Consider the following 18,657-nt stretch of genomic DNA (forward strand, 5'->3'; position numbering starts at 1 on the left):
TTTTCTTCTGGATTAAGCAATTGGAAACACTCTACTCGATGTAATCTCTCGCAAACACTGCGAAATTAGTTTAAGGTGGTATGTTTGGAAAACACAAGGTGGAGATGCGAAAAGCACGCCTTTCACAGGGAATGATTTGATTTTATAATTGTCAACATGCACATGAACATGACATACACAGATAAACGGGCGCTGACAGCTAAAACAATGCGCGTAATTAAAATCGATTTTTCGATTTTTTTATGTTGACGTTTATGCTTAACACCTTTTGATAAGAATTTCGCTGGTGCTGCAAAAGTAAGTGGAAAAAAAAACAAACAAACAAAAATTCAACAAGAAGTCAGTGTTGCACAAAAAAATATTTATTAAACTCGTCAATTAACTAGATTTTGATTGAATGGTTTTGTTTAATATATTTTGTTGTTGTGGCGGTTTTCCATGCTGTTTTGTTCGCTCTCTCTCTCTCTCTCTCTCTCTCTCTCTCTCTCTCTCTCTCCTTTTACCCCTGTTTCATGGTGCCATACTTAAGCTGCTATTCATGAAATTGGTTGGTTTTGAACTAGTTTGTTTGTTTGTCTAACACCCGGCGCATCCTTGCGCGCTTTCACATCAATAGTAATAATTATGGTTGCGCGTGTGTGTCCCCCTTCGCTAACCGGCCGGCCGAACCGGGAAGGCTGGAAACAGTACCTACCTACCCACTTAATGTTTAATTTTAAAAACCACCCACCCCCTCGAGCGTTACGGTGCGGCACGATTTTTGTTCAGCTTCATTAAAACACAACATAATAAATGCTTTCTCCCCCGGGATTGTGTGTGCTTTTTCAATGCTGCCAGCTTTTCCCCCTCCCGGTTTTGGCATCTTTCTCGCGATCATCCTTTTTACTAATATATTTATCCTACTCTTTAAGAGGAGTTAGATTTAAGGAGGTGCTCCATCAAGGGAACGGGCATGGGAGAAGCTTGGTATAAGAACTTTAATTTGGTTGTTGTTGTGTTAGTATTTTTCGCACATCCGCAATTACGTTTTAATTTGTGTTACCATTGTCGTGAGTAAATTCTTCTTGGCCTTATGTTCCTTTCACACGCATAATTTTATATGGTAATGTTCAAAAACTGTATTTAATATTTTATACCTGTTTGTTTGTTTGTTTTTCTCTTTACTTACAAATGCACACATTCGAGAACATTCAGTTTTTGATTTAACCTCCCTCACGACCCATAGTTTAGGGAGCTCTTTTAAAAAAATGAAATGAAAAACAACACAATACAAAAAGCTCTTTTTATTGAACGTTCCCGGGTTTTTTTTTGTTTGGATTTTCTGAAGTTCACTGCCCTCAGGTAAATCGTACCCAAACCACGTCAGAAGTAACGTTGCAATTAAATCTATAACTTTCTTAGACATATGAGATTTGGTTTTGTTTTTGCTTTTACCAGATTCGTTCGTGCTGATTATCTTCCCCTGTGTGTGGAGTGTGTGTGGGTGTGGGTACCAAACTCCACCAAACTATCGCGCTTCTGTTTAAAAACATTCAAAAAATCTTCTAATGTATACAAATTTGCCTTTGGTATCATGTGTGTGTGTGTCGCTTTTTCTAATTAAAATGGAATGGAAAATTCACGAAGTTCCGAGAACCTGAACTTGAACCCGGAGGGCTTTGTTTTTTTTTTGTTACTTTTTTGTGTTGCTAGCTTTCCTTTGCTTTCGTTGGAGATAAGGTGGGAATGTAACAAAACATAAAAGTAAATATAAATATCGAAAACCCTAAACCCAAAACTAGAGGCCGCATTTGCGCGCACTACTATGCTGCTTTTGTATAAAGACGTATGTTGACTTTTCAGTAAGGCACCGTTAGATTCTTTGTTTGTCTTTAATTTTGGGATATTTTTGTGTATGTGTGTGTGTGTGTGTATGTTTAGAGCACACACAGGGTTCTGCAAAACGGTTCCCGCGGCCCTAAAGGAAACGATACGCGAGCCTCACTGATACTCTACTTCAATCTGAATGTGGCAAGGGAAGCCAACCGTAGGGAAGTAGATGTATACCGGTGGAAGAAATCTCTAAAACAGTTTATGTTTCTGTAAACTCCACGTAACGAAGGAATATGGTTTTGGGTGTGTTTGTGTATGGTTGTGTTAAAATGATATCGTTTTTCCGGCCGTTCCCGAGTTAAGCCCTTTCTTTGGGACCGCTAAATGGCATATTGTGGATGTTTACTTTTCAATGCAGCTTTGGAACTTCTCCATTTTTGTTTCGTCTTTACTACACGGATTGGTTGGTTGACTATAATCGTGGTGTAATTGGAGCCTCGTTATCGCACAAACAAGAGATAGGGAGAGAGAGATAAATAGCTACGCTTTACACCTGACTGGTAAAGCTGACCCGCATTGGCTAGTCAGTGAAACGTGGGAGCGGTTTAATGGCGTCGTAGGCGCTACATGCACCTGTTGCTTACCGGCACACGGACCACACTTGCACGATGAAGTTGGCTAAGCATAGCGCGCGTTGGAATGTGTCGGGTTTGTGACGGATGTGCTCTAACGCATGTTATGTACAAAACACGTAACGATGTTGATGCTAGTAGGTTGAACATCGCTCTTACAATAGGTATATAGGTAATATGTCTAATGCATGAACTTTAACTAACTTTGGCTTTGCATCATTTCACTCTGCAGTTTCCTTTTTCCATCTTGTTTTAAATCGAGCTAGGCTAACGGGGTAAATATGCCAACGGTGGTGTAGTTTATCGTTGTTGAAACAGGTATATGATTCATTAAAAAAAGAGTAATAAAACTATATAGTGTAACATATATCAAAAACATGTTTTAGATGAGTTAGAACCACATGATGACACTTTTCTAATCGTTAGTGCACAATTGCACCATGAAAGTTTGCTTCACGAAAGTAAGGATAAGGGAAAATTGTACAAAGTATCACGAGAATGGAACTAGCAATGGAACGTTTGCCTATTTTAGTAGAAAAAATAAAAGATTTTACAATTTTAAAGATAGCTACGGAAAGCTTAATGTACTGAGCGCTATCGCAGACTTATGTATACTGGGTATTGTAGTCCGACTATAATAAGCAATGCTTCATAGGTAATTGCATACTTACTATTTGAGCTAACTATTCATAAAGGGCCACTTAATACATCGTATTCAATTCGTGTGCGATTTTTTCAGTGAAGCATCGTTTTTTTTGCATCGTTCAACATACTTTGATAGCATCAATCACAGTCCTGTTTTGTGATCAAGTTTCTTTTTTAAATTAGCCTCATTTAATCATTAATCAGCCAGGCTGGTGTCAAGACTTTCTACCCCTTATCGAATAAAGTGAAGTCGATCTCTAATGCAGCCTCAACGAGATGGATTGTTGAACATTTTGACGCCTTCATCGTTTTCCATACATATTTGTCTTTCTATAAGTACGTCAAGAAGTAAAGACACTTTTAAAAAAAAAAAAAAGAACGTTGTACAATGTCTTTCTTAACTGTTTGTCCCTTCGAGATACATTCTAAATAGACTTGACTGCATATTGCATATGTAAGAAATTGTTAAATAGGATACAAAATAGAGGTGCTTTTCGATAAGTTAGCTCAAATATAAGTATGCAATGTGCATTATTCTTGAAAACGTTTAAGAAAATTATTGTTTTCGAGCTATAATGCCAAGCATGACCTTCTGTTTACGCTGAGTACATTAAACTTTTGGTAGTTTTGTTGATAAATGTTGAGCTTAATCTTTTGCTGATCTAATTGTGAGCGTTGCAGAGGTCGCTACCTATCTTACACCAGGTTCTTGTAGGTTTGAATTATTCTCCTTCACATACGATAGTCAAACAAACCTTGAAATGCAAAAAACGGTGCAATTATCCACTACCGATTAGAAACATTGGATCAAGTGATTAAAATTAAACTTTTTCTGATTCAGTAACAAGAAATCAAATTAGGTGTCTTTTTCTGCTAACAATCAATACTATTGCAACGACATATACTGATACAGTAAAAAAAGGCAGTTTTTTTCTCGTTTACGGTATTTTTACAAAAGAGCAATGGTAAAATTAATAAAATTGACAAAGTAGTGTCAAAAATGGGACTTTGCTCGTATGAAATTAAAAGCAAACTGGAATTATGGTGTTACATTTTTGTAAATTAGTAATCTTTTCAGCCTTTTTTTGGATACTATTGGCCGTAAATTGATGTTTTCGACGCCTTAGGGAAGGTCAGAGAACACTGCATACTGGATTCACCACAACCACTATTGACACGTTTACCCTAGCGCCTCTAACATGAATCAATTTGAGATCTTTTTTACATGACACTTCTGCTCTGCCCGCGGCTCCATTGCTACCGTTGCAGAATATCATTTTTTTTTTTGCATTTTCGCCTCTTGGCGAGCTCCGTTTTGCCTTTGGCATTAAAACAACTCTTTGGATTACAGCTACAAGGTTTGTGGGAGTTTTTCCAGCTTTCGCCAAACTGTTCCTTTGGACGTTCCGTTATGCTGGGCTCGAGGTCCCAATCATCTAGCTTCACCAACTAAGCCCCGTTAAGGTTGTCTCTTTAGTTCACAAACTCGTTGCATGTCATTTCGCTGAAATAGTTTCCCAGCGGCGAGTCGACGGCATGGTCGGAGTAGGATGACGATTCGTAGTACGACGGATGAAAGTGGCTGGCACTGATCGGCAGACCGTACCCGCTGGTGCCCGGTGTGCTATCGTACGCGTCCACCGGTGGAGCCGCACCGTGCGCCTCCCAGGGCTGTGGGCTTAGCGTATCCACGTCGGATTCGTACGCATTGAGCGATTCCATGACGAGCTGCTGCATGGTGGTTGTGCCGTGCTGGGATTGATGAGCCACACCCGACTGCTGCTGGCCCTGCTGTTGCTGCTGCTGCTGATGTTGGCCGGACTGGTGATGTTGTTCTTGTTGCAGCTGGAGCGGATGGTGATGAGCCGGTGGCGTCGGTGGACTGTGGTTCGCTGACGTTGGACTGCTGTTGAAGAACACCTCCGAGAACTTGCCGATCTCGGTGGAACCGAACGCTTGCTGGAAGCCTGGCAGCGGAGTGACGTGCTAAAAATGGTTGAAAAAACGAAGTAATTAGTGCCACGGGCCACGAAACCAGTTCAGTTGCACCAAGTATATTTGGTTTTCAGGTGCAGTGGGGATGGCTGTGAATTAAAATCGATTTACGATGATAAAAAGTAACGCAGCGCGCTATTCACCCAACCCATCGTTCGTACCTTGATTTCTACCGGTGGCGTCACCGTGGTGGCACTGTTGTTCGTTTGCTTTTCCCTACTTTCGGCGGACGTTGATTTCGTTTCCTTCGACTGCTTGCTGGTCTGCTTTTTCGTGCGTCTCGTTGGGCCGGCAGTTCGGCTGGGGGACGCCGCGGGGGCACCTTCCAATTCGTTGGTTTCCTGCGGCAGGAAGTGAAATTATTGTCAGTGAGTGTGTGGGCAATCTGTAGGCATGGAGCATTTTTTTTTGTTTAGGATTTTTAGAGACAACAAATTGATTTCCGATTAGATTGCAGATGTTGCCAAAAGCATTCGAATCATTCTTCATTTCATTTGAATATGTACTGGTGTGATTTCATTTCAAATTTCAGGTTCGTTGTTTTGAATCCTTCAAACAATAACAATCTGTCCGTAGATACTATTACGGTTATAACGTTATGATTGATTTGTTTATGACAAAATATATAAAATTTTCAATTTCAATTATTAAGCCAGTAGTGTTTTCTCTTATTTGTTGGTTTTATGTGGTACAATATGTTGTTGTTGTTGTTGTTTATTCTTATAGGTCTTCGGTGGGGTTTCGTTCGCCTCTTATGCAGTACAATATAATTGCTGTAATCATCTAATAGTCAAGTATGCTCCATATCGTGCATGGTTATTGTTGAATATTGCTTGATTTCCTTCATATTAAAAATAAAAATTATTTAAAAACTGTTATGTCCGCATGTGGTATGGCGAGAGGTGGACAAGTACACACACACACATAAGATGTTTTTCAACAGCTGTATTTTTTTTAATTTCAAAATGAAATTTAAGTTTCAACACATGATTTTTAACACATAACAAATAACTGTCAAACTAAATTCAGCTTGAAGCGTGTTGAAAATCATGCTGTAGAAAATTAGCATGATGGAAATGAAATGTCAGATTGATGTGGAACAGCATTTTGCATGCGGTCAATAACCATGTTTGCATTCGAAACTGACTTGGAAAACCCTGTTTGAAGTAATAAGTAACTAAAAAGTTTGGTTTGAAGTAATACGTATCTAATAGAGAATAGTTAAGTGTTACGTGTGTTCGATGAATTTTAGTAGGAACATGTATATTTCCAATTCTTGGCACGTGTTTTGTTGTTGCTAACGTGTGTCTACCTTTTTGCTGTTGTTTTTATTCGGAAGGGATCATTCATTGTCCCTGGTGACAATAAATACCTTTCTACTGTTGTTTCCATCTCTGCCTTTCAATCCATTGGCGGTTGAGTATTTTCGCATTCGTCCAGGAAATTGATCCTCTTCGGGCCAGCACAAATTCTAAAAAAAAAACATAAAAAACAGTATAAGTGTAAAGCTCCGTTTCGCATGTAAAGCGGAAAGCAAACCGCAAAGCAGAGAATGAGTGCGGGATTAGATTAAGCAATTCCACACTACACAAGCTGATTAGTATGTAAATATTGCCTTCCTTTCTCGTCATAAAGCACGCGGTATATAATCGCGGCATCGTTATGATGCATTTGTTTGAGAGAACGGCACTCTCTCCGTTCTCTCTTGGAATGTTTTGCTCCCTAGGCATGTGCCGCGCAATGGTAGAAGCAACAAGTGTTGTTCCATTTTTGTATACAAACAAGATACGTAGCACCCGAGGGGATGATACATAAGCGGCAATGCAGCACATAGACACCCGGGAGCAGTGTGAGCGTTCTCCTTCAGCTACTGGAGTTTGTTTGTTTTAGAAATGCTCTCAGCGGCGCTGGTGCTTTGCTCTCTCTCTCTCTCTCTCTCTCTCTCTCTCTCTCTCTCTCTCTCTCTCTCTCTCTCTCTCTCTCTCGTAAGTTTGCCCTTAACATAGTTGTGCACTGATGGCGCGCGTTTTTTCGGCATTTCCCGAGTTATGCTGAAACGTATTCGTTTTCGCTTTTGCAGGGGTTTTCGGTCGGTTGTACATGTTCCTGTTGGGTATTTTGGTAAGCCTGATCTATTAGTTTGACTGTTAAGAAGAAGATTTGAATCTCCTGGTTTTTTTGTATCTAGTGTTCTAATAATATTAAACCTATATATACTAAATATGATACACTTCAATAGAGTGGAATTTCATATTCAGCCAAGATGTTGCTTTACCTTTAGCCGAAGAGGTGTTTAATTTGCGTTATTTGTATTCGTTTTATGTTTAAAACATAAAACATAAAAGCAAATGCAAACAGTTTAATTGTCTTAACTTTTTTAAAAGTACAGCGCAATACACACGACAACCTTTTTGCTGCCATGCATACACACCTAGACAACTCGTGCTGCTTGAGGCTTAGACGATCGATGAAATTATCCTACCTCGCAAACGGCGGCAGTGTTGGGTCGATTACAGGCGCCCAGAATTTACCCCTTTTCTGAGTAACAGCACACATTTTCGCACCCCAAAAGTGGCGCCTTTCTTGGCGCGCTCGAATCGATCGAGTCAATGCTTTCTTTCCCTCTGTTCGGCTCCGATGCGAGGCTTAAGATTTTGTACTGGGAGGCAGTGGCAAACGTCAAGGATACGTTGACGTCCATCCCGATGGTGAGGAATTGCATGTAAAACTTAACCAAAAGGGCGATACAACGGAGCGCGGGGAACGCGTGTGCGGTACAAAGGCCTAGGCTAGGCAAGGCCGCAATGTGTGTATGTGTGTGGGCAGAGACGGGCAGAACGCCAAAAACCTACGCACGAACACACCACACCCCGTCATTATCTCTCCCCAACCAGTCCCCCCCGGGCCGAGCGACTTGGACTGCGTTGGCTCGATCGATCCGGAGCGGGAGAAACAAAAAAACCTTGCTAGCGAGAAGTCGCCCACCGCGGTCGGTTGCGTTGGCGCGCGATGGATCGATCCGTTCCGTCCGGTTGGTGGTGGTGGCGCTCGCTGGTCATGGAATTGGAAGGCGATTACTGCACGAGCAGCCTCGGCAGCCCGGGAGCATTTCTGGCTGGAAACGGCTGGAAACCCAAAACCGTACTGCGGAAAAGCCAGCACGCTGTACCAACACCACCAAAACACGTCCGCCCCCCCCCCCGGGGGTGTCGCTGGGAGGCAAAAAAGGACAACATTTCGCGACATACCCACCGCACCCCTTACCGCATCCTTCCGGGGATGGTGGAGCCTACCTCTGCGTGTACCGGCGGCGGCGGTAGCAAACTGGAAGCAAACTGGTTTGGCCCATTTTTACTGCGCAGGATCGATAATGATTCGCCGAACCGATCCGACGACGACGACGACGACGACCACGAAGACGACAGGCGGCAAGGAGGACAACATTCACAGCAGGAAACAGCAGGGCTGTGTGCAAGTGGCATGAGCGATATGCTGTATGTGTGTGTGTGTGTGTTTGTGAAGAAAGGAAACAGGATCGATCGGTGCAGGAACTGTGGACAGATAAGGGCGAAACGCGTGGACGCCGGGCAGGCGATAACAAGGATTTTCCCGCTTTCACCCATCGGAATCTCAGTAGAAATGGGAGAGAAAGAGCAAGAGCATGAGAGCACTCCTGCGGGTGTGCGGGTGTGTGTGTGTGAGTGTCGTCCCGGTGCGATGGTGTTAGTGTCCCGTTGCCATGGAAGCTTTGCCGGTTGTACCTTCTTCCAGCCGTTTTTTTTTTCTTTGCTCTTACCGCTTCGGATACAAAATACCGCGCGAAGCTGCGTTGTACATAAGCAATGCACTTCCGGTTGTTTGGGAGGGAAGGCGCAGGGACGACACTTTGCCCGTTGCCAGCACGTTGCACATACACCTGTACATACACATTGTGCATAATGTGTGCACTTTCATCCCCCGTTCCATACGCTGGTTTACATTTGCAGTTGGAAATAACGCTTCCATCGATGGTGTGCAGCCCTCTAGTGCCCATAGTGACTGTCCGGAATTGTAAGAAGCTCCCGATGCGCGTTACAAAACAGAAAGAATCCCTCTTTCCCGGCAACGAGTTAAAGCCCCATTCGATGAAGCACACTTCATTTGTTTTGCGCTCCCCGACCCGACCGACCCGGGGAGGAATTGTGCTCGTGGCGTTTAATCGATCATGTGCCGTTTGTTCGAATATCGATCAGCGGCAATTGGGGAATGGGGCAAACACGGACGCGTCGCCAGCAGTCACTGGGCATCACGCGAACACAGTGTTGCAACTGTTTGTGTGTGTGTGTGTGTGTGTGTGTGTGTGTGTGTGTGTGTGTGTGTGTGTGTGTTGAAGGTGTGCTGGTTTCGGGCAAATCAACCGTAATATTTTAATCAACGCTCGAGGAGCTAAGGGATGGCGGAGTGGGGTGATTCCAGCTCAATTATCAACGCGCGAGTTCTATAGCGCATGCAGAGAAAAGGATATGTTTGGCACAGTATTTTGTGGTAAACATTGCTTCCAATGGTCTGTTTTTTAGTATAGTGTTTTAGTATATTTAAAATTAATTTAAATTTTAAGTAAAACGAGAGTTCATTATAATTAAAACATTTGTTTTCTTCGTATTTTGTAATGACGATCGGAACAAAAGCGTATCGGAGTCTTCAGTGGGTTATGCTTGCATGTTGATTTACCAACATAGCACATTTTATAATACGATAAATAGAAAATCATGTGTGAATCACTTTTTTATTTGTTGATACACCACCAAATCGTATATTTTTTTGAATTGTAGCATATTAAATAAATTTTTATCTTTAAATTCATCAATTTTTACCTCATTGTCATCAATATAAGACATAAATTTTTGACAGAATGCCAAGCGCATTGATATAATGTGTTCCAAAATTAATGACCATATTTCTTTAATAATTGATTATGAATAATTAATAATGTAAATTAAATTATTATTCAAATGTTGAATTATTGAACTAAAATAACAAACCATGTTATTATCATATTAATTAAAATGCTAGTTTTTTTTAAACAAAAGCACATACATTGAAAAGCTTTAATTCACGCTTTCTAGTTTAGTTAAAGAAAATTGAAAATTGAAAATACGAAAATTGATAAATACTGTCATAAATTGGTGCCTTAAAGAACTAATTTAACGGCAACGGCTAATTATACAGCAATAGGCCAGCAACTAATTCATGCGTTCATGACACAAAAATCGAATTAATGTGATTCTTTAAATGTAACACAAAATGTTACTAAAAGATTCGATCGAATGCGATTATTTTTAATTTTGGGTACATTGTCTTGAGAAATTACAGGTAAAAACCTTAAAAACAAACAACACAACAAGATACTGCCACTGTTCATTCGAATCAAAGCGCAAGGGCGGATTATTCACTGCCCAAAACTAAGCGGCTGCGTGGGTCAAGATCGCTAGAGGCGGCTAATAAGATTCTTTTCAATCTTCATTTGGTTAACAATATTTCAATCCAACCATTCCTCTGATCTCCCTTGTCGTGACTTACATGCGTGAGAGACCGAGTATGACCTCATCCCTTGCTCTTGCCGTCACTGATAAAGCGATAAATTTTGGCACTGACCGGTTTCTTATGTTGCAGCAAACGAGATCAGGTCTTTTCTATTTTTGAAATCGAGTTGACGGTGCGTGTTGGTAATTGTTCGGGCAAAACGGTGTACTATTGAAATCGTTCTGTTAACATGACGTAAACGATATTTAGATGATTTTGTAGTGACATTCTTACGTGTTTATCATACCGTGAGTATATTTTAAATTCTTCCTCCGTAGGTTGGTCTGTCGATTTGATGTGTATTTTTATTTCAAATGCCCGTCTCGATCGATCTGCTCCTATAGACTGGATTTTCATTTAAATAATAAATCAAATCTTCGAGCGGACAATCGATCATAATGTCCGGCATCAAATATAAAGTTTGAAAATGGAACATGCTTAAATGTTTTTATGTTTTTATGTAAAGGCGGCATTTTACAGAGAAAGTTTCTAAAATAAAAATCAAGTTGTATGTAGTATGTGGTAAAACATGTGTATACACAAACACTAACACACACATCAAGAGAAACTCCCAAAGCGCAATGTATTCCCATCCGGTACATGCAACACTCGCTACACCCTTGGACATGGCAGCGACGTGCGAACACCAGCGGGACGGGAAAGGACCACGAAATGACGCGCTGTGCAGACTTGTTGAAAATAAATCAATATTTGACAACGTTCGCTCGTCGTTCGCCGTTTTTTTTTTGTTGTTGGTGTGGAAGTAGTTCCGGGCGAGGCATAAAGCCACACCACTCTTTGCCGTGTTCACCATCCTCCGGGGGCGGGATAAACAGTGCCCAGGCGGAAAAGCAAAGGAAACAAAGCGGGCAGCAACAAAAAAAAGTTGTCCCGGAGGTAGAAAATAAAACTGCACAAACACAAAGCGGAGCGCACTCACGACGCTACGCTACGAAACAATCTGCATCGCACGGTGCATATACCAGGCAAAAAACCCGCCCCTGCCCACAAAACCCTCTAGTGCCATATACTTACTGTAAGTGCATCCAGCGATTTCATCCTTGTCGCACCGTTGCTCCCGCTGCTTAACCCGTTCACGGTTGCCGATGGGCTGCCGGACCGGCTGCCATGGCCACTGTCACCACCAGCTGCACCACCGTTTCCATTGGCGGTACGCTGCAGTTTGCGCTCCTTGGGCTTTCGCATACGGGTATCCTTTGTGCTGAGCGGGAACTCGGCTGCTGCTGCTGCTGCTGCTGGGCGTCCATACAAACACACACCGATGGGGTTGATGATGGTGATGCAAGTAGCAGAGTAGAAAATCCAAAAGAAAAGAATGTTAGTAGGAAAAAAAATCAAACATAACTGCTTCCATGAAAGAGTGTACGCAAAGAGCCCCTGCGAAGAAAAGCGAGGAGTGTTTCGACATTTCCGTTTGGGCGACCGTGGGGAGTGAGAGCGGTGATGGTGAAAATTCGTCTCGTCCCCATGACGGTGTGCCGTGTGTGTGTGTCTGTGTATTTGTGTGAAAGGGTTCGCATCGTTTGATGGAATGGGTGCTAGGGTAACGTGGGACGTTGCTGCCTGACGACGCAGTATATAGGACGGGCAACCTTCACCTCCGTGGCTTTTTCGGAACCGTGCACCGTGGGCGGTGGTATCAGGTTTTTATACCAACACCACCACCCCCGCCCACCTCATCCCACGGGGGTTGGGTGGTTGTGGGGGATTTCATTTTGCCATGTGGAGGATGTATGTGGGCTTTGGGAATATAAGATGATGCTCGCCAGCGCTGTACATAACAGAATGTGGCGATGCTGGGGACGGGATGTCACCGATAGACGAAAGCAAGCCCGGTTCGCCGAAGAGAGGCTGGGCATACAGTGTGAATCGATTCGTGTGTAATGGGGAGTTTTTGGAGCTGGAAAAAGAATATGTGCTCTTGGAATAACCTAGACTCGCCCGGGTTGATAGCGCTTTGCAGCAATGCAGCTGTACCAGCAAGTGAAGGGTAAAGAGTCTACTCCGATTCGACTCCGAAAGTTTCGGCACCGACTTCGGAAGGTAGGTTCGTCTAGCATTATCCGGAGTCGTCCGGAATCATCCGGAGCCGTCCGGAGTCGTCTGGAGTTGTCTGGAGTTGTTCAGAGTCGTCCGGAGTCATCTGGAGTTCTTCAGAGTCGTCCGGAGGCGTCTGGAGAGGGAGTCGTCCGAAGTCAGAGTCGTTCGAAGTCGTCCGGAGTGAGACGGAGGGGCCCTTTATCGTCTGGAGCGGTGTCGTCTGCAGTCGGAGTCGTTCGGAGTCGTCCGTATTCATCCGGAGGCGTCCCTCGGAGTCATTCAAAGTCTTACGAAGTCAGTCGGTGTATTGTTTTTATGGTCAGTCATTTCATATCCAACTCCGACTCCTGCTGGCCGTTATTCTCAGAAAGAAAAGTTTGTTTAAGAAGCGCACGAGCAGATTGAAGAGGGATAAAACACCAAGAAATGAAATGACTCCGACTCCGGATGACTCCAGACGACTTCGAACGACTCTGACTTCGATTCTGAAAGACTCCGGCTGACTCCGGATGACTTCGGATGACTTCGGTGGACTCCGGACGACGCCGGGCGACACCGACTCTGGGCGGAACTATTGGTTCCGATTATGCCAAGGTCGGAATCGGACTAACAATAGCCGGAGTCGCAGTTGTGGGTGCGCTCCAAAGAGACCAGTACAAAGTCCAGTAAGGCGCTTTTCGTCAATTTTTGGAATTGTCTTGTTTTGGAGCAGGAACATTTACTGTTTAATGCACTACAGCGGTGTGTGAAGTTCCACGACCAACTACAACTTCCTACAAAGTACCTCAAATCGTCACCTGTCGCATGTTTTATCAACAAAATTAAAAGGCAGCTGGCAGCACCACTTATGATATTCTCGATAATCTTCATCTTATCGTGGAGCCCCTTCAACGCGCATCTTTGGGAATGCCATTGTCCGGCCCAGCCAAATCCGCAATTCGCTTGACCGGTCGGGACATGATAATCGAATTGCAGACCACCGCAACATTGTCCCGTTTTTTGGACGCTAGCGCACGCCAGGGTTGTAGGGCTTCGGCTTTCTCTTGTCGCCCTCTAAACGACACGATTGGCACAAGTTTCGACTCGTTTCGGGGTGACGCAGTATGTGCAAAAGAAAGGTGGAAAGCAAACGCACAGAAGCACAAACAACACCCCCTTGCTCAAAGCATAAACCGTCAAATTCTCGCCTGCTGCTGCCACTGCCGAGTGTTGGCGTGCTTCTATTGATTTTTGTCCCATGTTTCTCTCTCTCTCTCCGTATCGAAAGTTCCCGGGTTGCGCGGTCGCTCGCTTGTCCAGTGGAAGCAGCAGCAGTAGCAGCAGCAGCAGCCGTAGCCGTTTGCTGGTCTGGTCGCACTCAGATGCAAAACAAAAACAGGTTCCATTCCGCCACCGCGCAAAGCTTCACACGCGCGCAATGTGTGGTGTGTAGCATGTGCCAAGCCTCTGATTAACTGAGGGCGCTTGGTGTGAGTGTGGTGGACTCTGGCGCTTATTTACTAAGGGTGCGAAATTTGGTACAGCACCATTACAGCAGGAGAAAGGGAGAGCGAGAGAGAGAGCGAGAGCGTGCTAGGTGAATGCTATCGATCGGTTGTGACAGGATTCAATGGTGCTACGCGGTCTCACCAATACCACCGCACTGCAAAAGCAAAACCCATCGGAGGGATTTGGGTGGAAACTTCTTCTGACAAAACCCACGGAGAGAGAGAGAGAGAGAGAGAGTGACGTGTGACGATGGAGGCGCATTGTTTTCGTTTTTTTATCGCTCTCATTTCCCTTGTCACGCTTTTCATCAAACACGCACACACAGCACTATCTGGAAAGTGACTGCTGGTTGCCATGCTAACGGAGTGTTGCTGTGTGTATGTGTGCATGTTTTACATGGTGTGTTGTGTGTAAGAGCAGCATAAAGAGCAAAAGGAAATGCGAATTATCACATCACGGAGAGCGGGGGAGAAAACGCGGACGAAAAGGGTAGAAGCGGTGTGGTAGCACTTGGTAGCAGCAGCAAAATGGCTGCCTTCTCGCTCAAACTCACACACCGCTGCGGTGTGCGGTTGTGTGGGTAAGCCAGATTCGCGATTGTTGGCGAGCGCGCGTGTGTACATACCTGTTGCTGCACCGAGAGCGAGTGCCGCTGCTGGTGTGGGTGTTGCGGTGGGTGTGCGGGAGGTAGCACTCGACTCCCGCTCATCCCCGCCGGCTGGTGGATGCTGGTGGGGTGGACTGTCCCCCGAGCTGTAGGAGGAACCGGGCAGCGTGTAATCGGTGCCCGGTGACCCATACCCGGACGAAGCAGTATTGGTGGTGGTGTTCGACGGTGGACCATCACCGACCACACTGCTGCCGCCGTTGCTGGTGTGGCTGTTACTGCTGCTGCTGCCGCCGCCTCCTCCACCCGTCGTCATCCCCCGTTCGTTGTGACTTCCTGGGAAGCTTTGGTGCGCTGGAAACTGCTGCTGCTGCTGCTGCTGCTGCTGTGGGTGGTGATGGTGTGATTTCCCCCCAGCAGGATGATCAGGATGCGTGCCGTTCCTGTACGGTGGCAGGTGAGGGTAGTTGGCGAAGCTCGAATACTGTTGCTGCTGTTGGTGTTCCCGCTGCCCGTGATAGGGGTACGGGTCGCGGGACCCACCGAACGGATGATGCTGCTGCTGCTGCTGCTGCAGGCTGGAAGTGGCCCCATAATGCCGGCCCGCCGCCGATGGGTACAGGTAGCCACCGTACATGGGCGAGGCCGCACCACCACCGGCCCGAGCGTACGGTGACTGCGATTGGTGATAGTAGTGGCCGTTGTAGTGCCCCGGACCATAGTCCCGGTAGGCCGACGGATGGTAGTTGCCATAGTAACCGCTGCCGTAGCCCGACGGTCCGTGATGCCCGTAGCCGCCGCCGTAGTACTTATCGTACCCATCGTACGGAGCATGCGGCGAGGCGGCCCCATGGTAGCCGCCACCACCCGGCAGCGGGGAAGATCGATAGCTAGTGCCGTACCGGGCGCCTCCACCGCCGCCGCCGCCGCCAGCCAACGGGTACGGTGACGCACTGCGCAGCATGCTGGGCGCGTACGGGTAGCAGAAGTTGCCGTTCATCGCGTGCTGCCTGTAGTCTGCGTAGCTGGCAGTAGTAGTGCTGCTGCAACAATCCATGCCGCCGCTCCTCCGGGAGTGAGCGGGATTGTTGTTGGTTTTCTGTTTTTCTCCCCTTTTTTTCCTTTCCCTGCTGGTGCGACCCGCGACTCCTGGGGCCTATTTTTAGCCCAATCGCTTCCCCATACACACACACACACACCCACTCACACAGTAAACCAATTATGCCACTATTTATAGGCAAACGGTGGCGCTTGCTAACCACCGCGTGAACCAGGGTTCGGGAGCTTTTCCTTGCATCGGTCGCTCATGAGGAGGGAGAAAGGGGAGCGACGGTTTGGCGGCTTTGCGTGCGTGTGCGGTGTGCGAAGGGTGTGGTGGCGCCTTAGCGGCGCATCCGGGAAGCATGAAACGGGTGTGCGTGGACTGTTCGGTTTCGGTTGTCTTTTAGCTGAGACGGGAGACAACACACACAGACACATGGGAAGGTTGTTACATGTTTATAATCACGGCTTGGTTCTAGCCACTCCGCGGCTCGGGGGGGAAACGGATACCACACTCGGGCTCAACACTTGTCCAGCAGTTTGTCGTAGCACATGGTATCGTTTTTCTTTCTCGTGTGTCGTTTTATGCTGGATATACTTAATTCACTTTCACCTTATGTTAGCTGGAATGGGAAACAATACTTAAAATTACTTCACACGGGTCACCGATCAGTTTGGGTCAATTTGTGTTGGATTTTTCGGGAGGGTTTTTTTCACTTTCACTTTCTAACACACATTCCTTTTTCGCACATGCATACACGGACACAATAGATGGAAAATAAATCCCCCATGCACACGTTCTAGCAGTCATCCACTGTCCGGTGACGTAGGTTGATAAGTACACCCTGTGTCTGGTGAACTGTATGTTCATTGGGCACACACACCTTCTGATGATAGTAACACCATGTTTTGTAGACTTGTTTTCATTCTCGATCCATGCATGGTTTCCACTTCTTATCACTACAGTTGGGTGTTGCTTTTGCAGCCATTTAAGTCGCACATGGCACAGCGCACATATGGCGCTGGCTAAACTTAGAACACAAGAACACACACAAACAAACACAACAGTGGGTAAATCACTAACGATTATCGTACTCTTTCGCGCACCGCAGGGACGCCTGCCGAAGCGACCCGTACTAAGCGAGCGGGTTTATGAATGATTGCCAAACCACGTACTGACCTTCTCATCGCTGACGGAGGCGCCTAGTAGCGGTGCTGGAAAACTGGCAAATAGTACAGCTTTTCAAGCAAACACACACACACACACACTCACGCACACTTACACAGACACCAACCCATCACCATTCTTTCTCTCTCTCTCTCTCTCTCGCTGAGGCTACTCTCTACCCGGTTAGGTTACTCACACTTGTGCACCGGGCGGAAAACGAGAACCTTTTCCTACGCGACCGGCCACATTGGAAGTTTATCGATCACAAGTGCCGGAAGGGTGAAAAGGGAAAGGGGCGGGCGTACTTTTTTCATTCATAATTGTGTGCTGTACCTTCCAGCTCTTTCTCTCCGCGAGTGTGCCTTTGTGCAAATTTGCCCACCCCGGGGAGCGCGCGGGGAGCTGGACCGAAGAAACGTCACTACATCGCGGCTAGTTGGCACGAATCGACCTCGGTTTTGGCGCGCAGAGTTGTCCTTATGAATTAACTGATCTGTCGGGATTCTTTTTCCTCTATCACGCAATAATTAATTCCTTTATCACACCCATGCTGAATGCACAACACTGCAGCAACATTGCTAAAGCACACCAAGGCACCAAGGAAGGAGAAACGAACCACGAACTGCTGCGCGCGTGTGTGTGTGGGTGTGAGCTGAGCACAAAGCTTAGCAGACAGAAGAAAGAGAGCGAGAGAGAGAGAGAGAGCACGATGGTGCTGCGGGACGACACACCGATAAGATGGAAAATAAATTTTCATCCCACCCCCGGAGGATGCTCCCCACGCAAACACATACGCGCGAGAGCTTGCACTCACACACGCACACGCACGCACCCACATATGCAGGAAACGCAGCTTCGTTGGTGTTTCTTGTTTGATGGACACACATACACAACCTGTTCTTGGACAAATCGGCACGTTTTGCTCCACTATCGCTGGCAACTGACCACGAGTCGCGAACGCACTTCCCATTACCATTCAAAACGTTGTTACGATGCTAGAAAACACACAGAAAACAGAGCTCCGGACACACTACCACTGTATAATATCTTTACTCTTCCTGCGTACGACTCAAACGCAGCGAGATTCGTGCGTTTTTTTGCTCATCCTGGCACGCGGGTTCCCACCGGAAATGGTGACGTATCGTGGCGGCGATTGCTTCTCAAGCTATGTGTGGTCTACGGCACAGCCCTATACTAACTAAATCCGTACCCGATGTGCAACCGGGCGATACCAGAGCGAGCTGCAGTTACAGAGAGAGCGCGAGCGTTATTCTGAGAGCGGAGCATGTGAGACAGGGCTCTTCAGCTGTGTTGTTGACGGCTAGTGTATAAAGAGAGAAAGAGTGTAAGCTGCTCAAATGCTCACAAAACGTCCAAACGCGGGCTTTTGCCGTCCACGTTAGGAAAAAATAGATTTTTGGTTAGTACCGACGAGACAAACCAGGCGTTGGACACGGGAGTTATTTGCATGTGTACAACCATGTAAGTTTGCCAGCTTCCGCATCGACATTCGTGTAATAAGTTTTATTATGTACACTTTATTACGGATACGTCTGTTGCTCTCTAGTTCCCAAGCACGTCTGCTGGATCATTCCCCAAGCAGCCAGAACTGTCATATGCCAGTGTTGCCAGCAACCTTGCTTATT

At 45.8% G+C, this 18,657-nt stretch overlaps 1 protein-coding gene across 3 annotated transcripts; it reads right to left on the reverse strand.

Moving 5' to 3' along the window:
- Positions 1-3,456: 3,456 nt before the first annotated feature.
- Positions 3,457-18,245, reverse strand: LOC120951351 (hornerin-like). 3 transcript variants are annotated; one of them, XM_049605895.1, is made up of 6 exons: positions 17,985-18,245; positions 14,821-16,466; positions 11,682-11,896; positions 6,457-6,555; positions 5,246-5,425; positions 3,457-5,075 (listed from the first exon to the last, which is right to left on the reverse strand). In XM_049605895.1, the coding sequence occupies exons 2-6, from the start codon at positions 15,857-15,859 to the stop codon at positions 4,563-4,565; spliced, it is 2,046 nt and encodes a 681-aa protein (XP_049461852.1). In that variant the 5' UTR covers positions 15,860-16,466; positions 17,985-18,245; the 3' UTR covers positions 3,457-4,562. The 3 variants fall into 3 exon arrangements, with proteins under 3 accessions (XP_049461852.1, XP_049461855.1, XP_049461854.1); XM_049605898.1 differs by having other exon boundaries at positions 11,682-11,890; positions 17,985-18,244; XM_049605897.1 differs by lacking the exon at positions 17,985-18,245 and adding an exon at positions 16,728-17,968.
- Between the last annotated feature and the right edge of the window lie 412 nt (positions 18,246-18,657).

The sequence above is a fragment of the Anopheles coluzzii genome, chromosome 2 (genome assembly GCF_943734685.1).
Source record: "Anopheles coluzzii chromosome 2, AcolN3, whole genome shotgun sequence".
Classification (NCBI taxonomy): Eukaryota; Metazoa; Arthropoda; class Insecta; order Diptera; family Culicidae; genus Anopheles; species Anopheles coluzzii.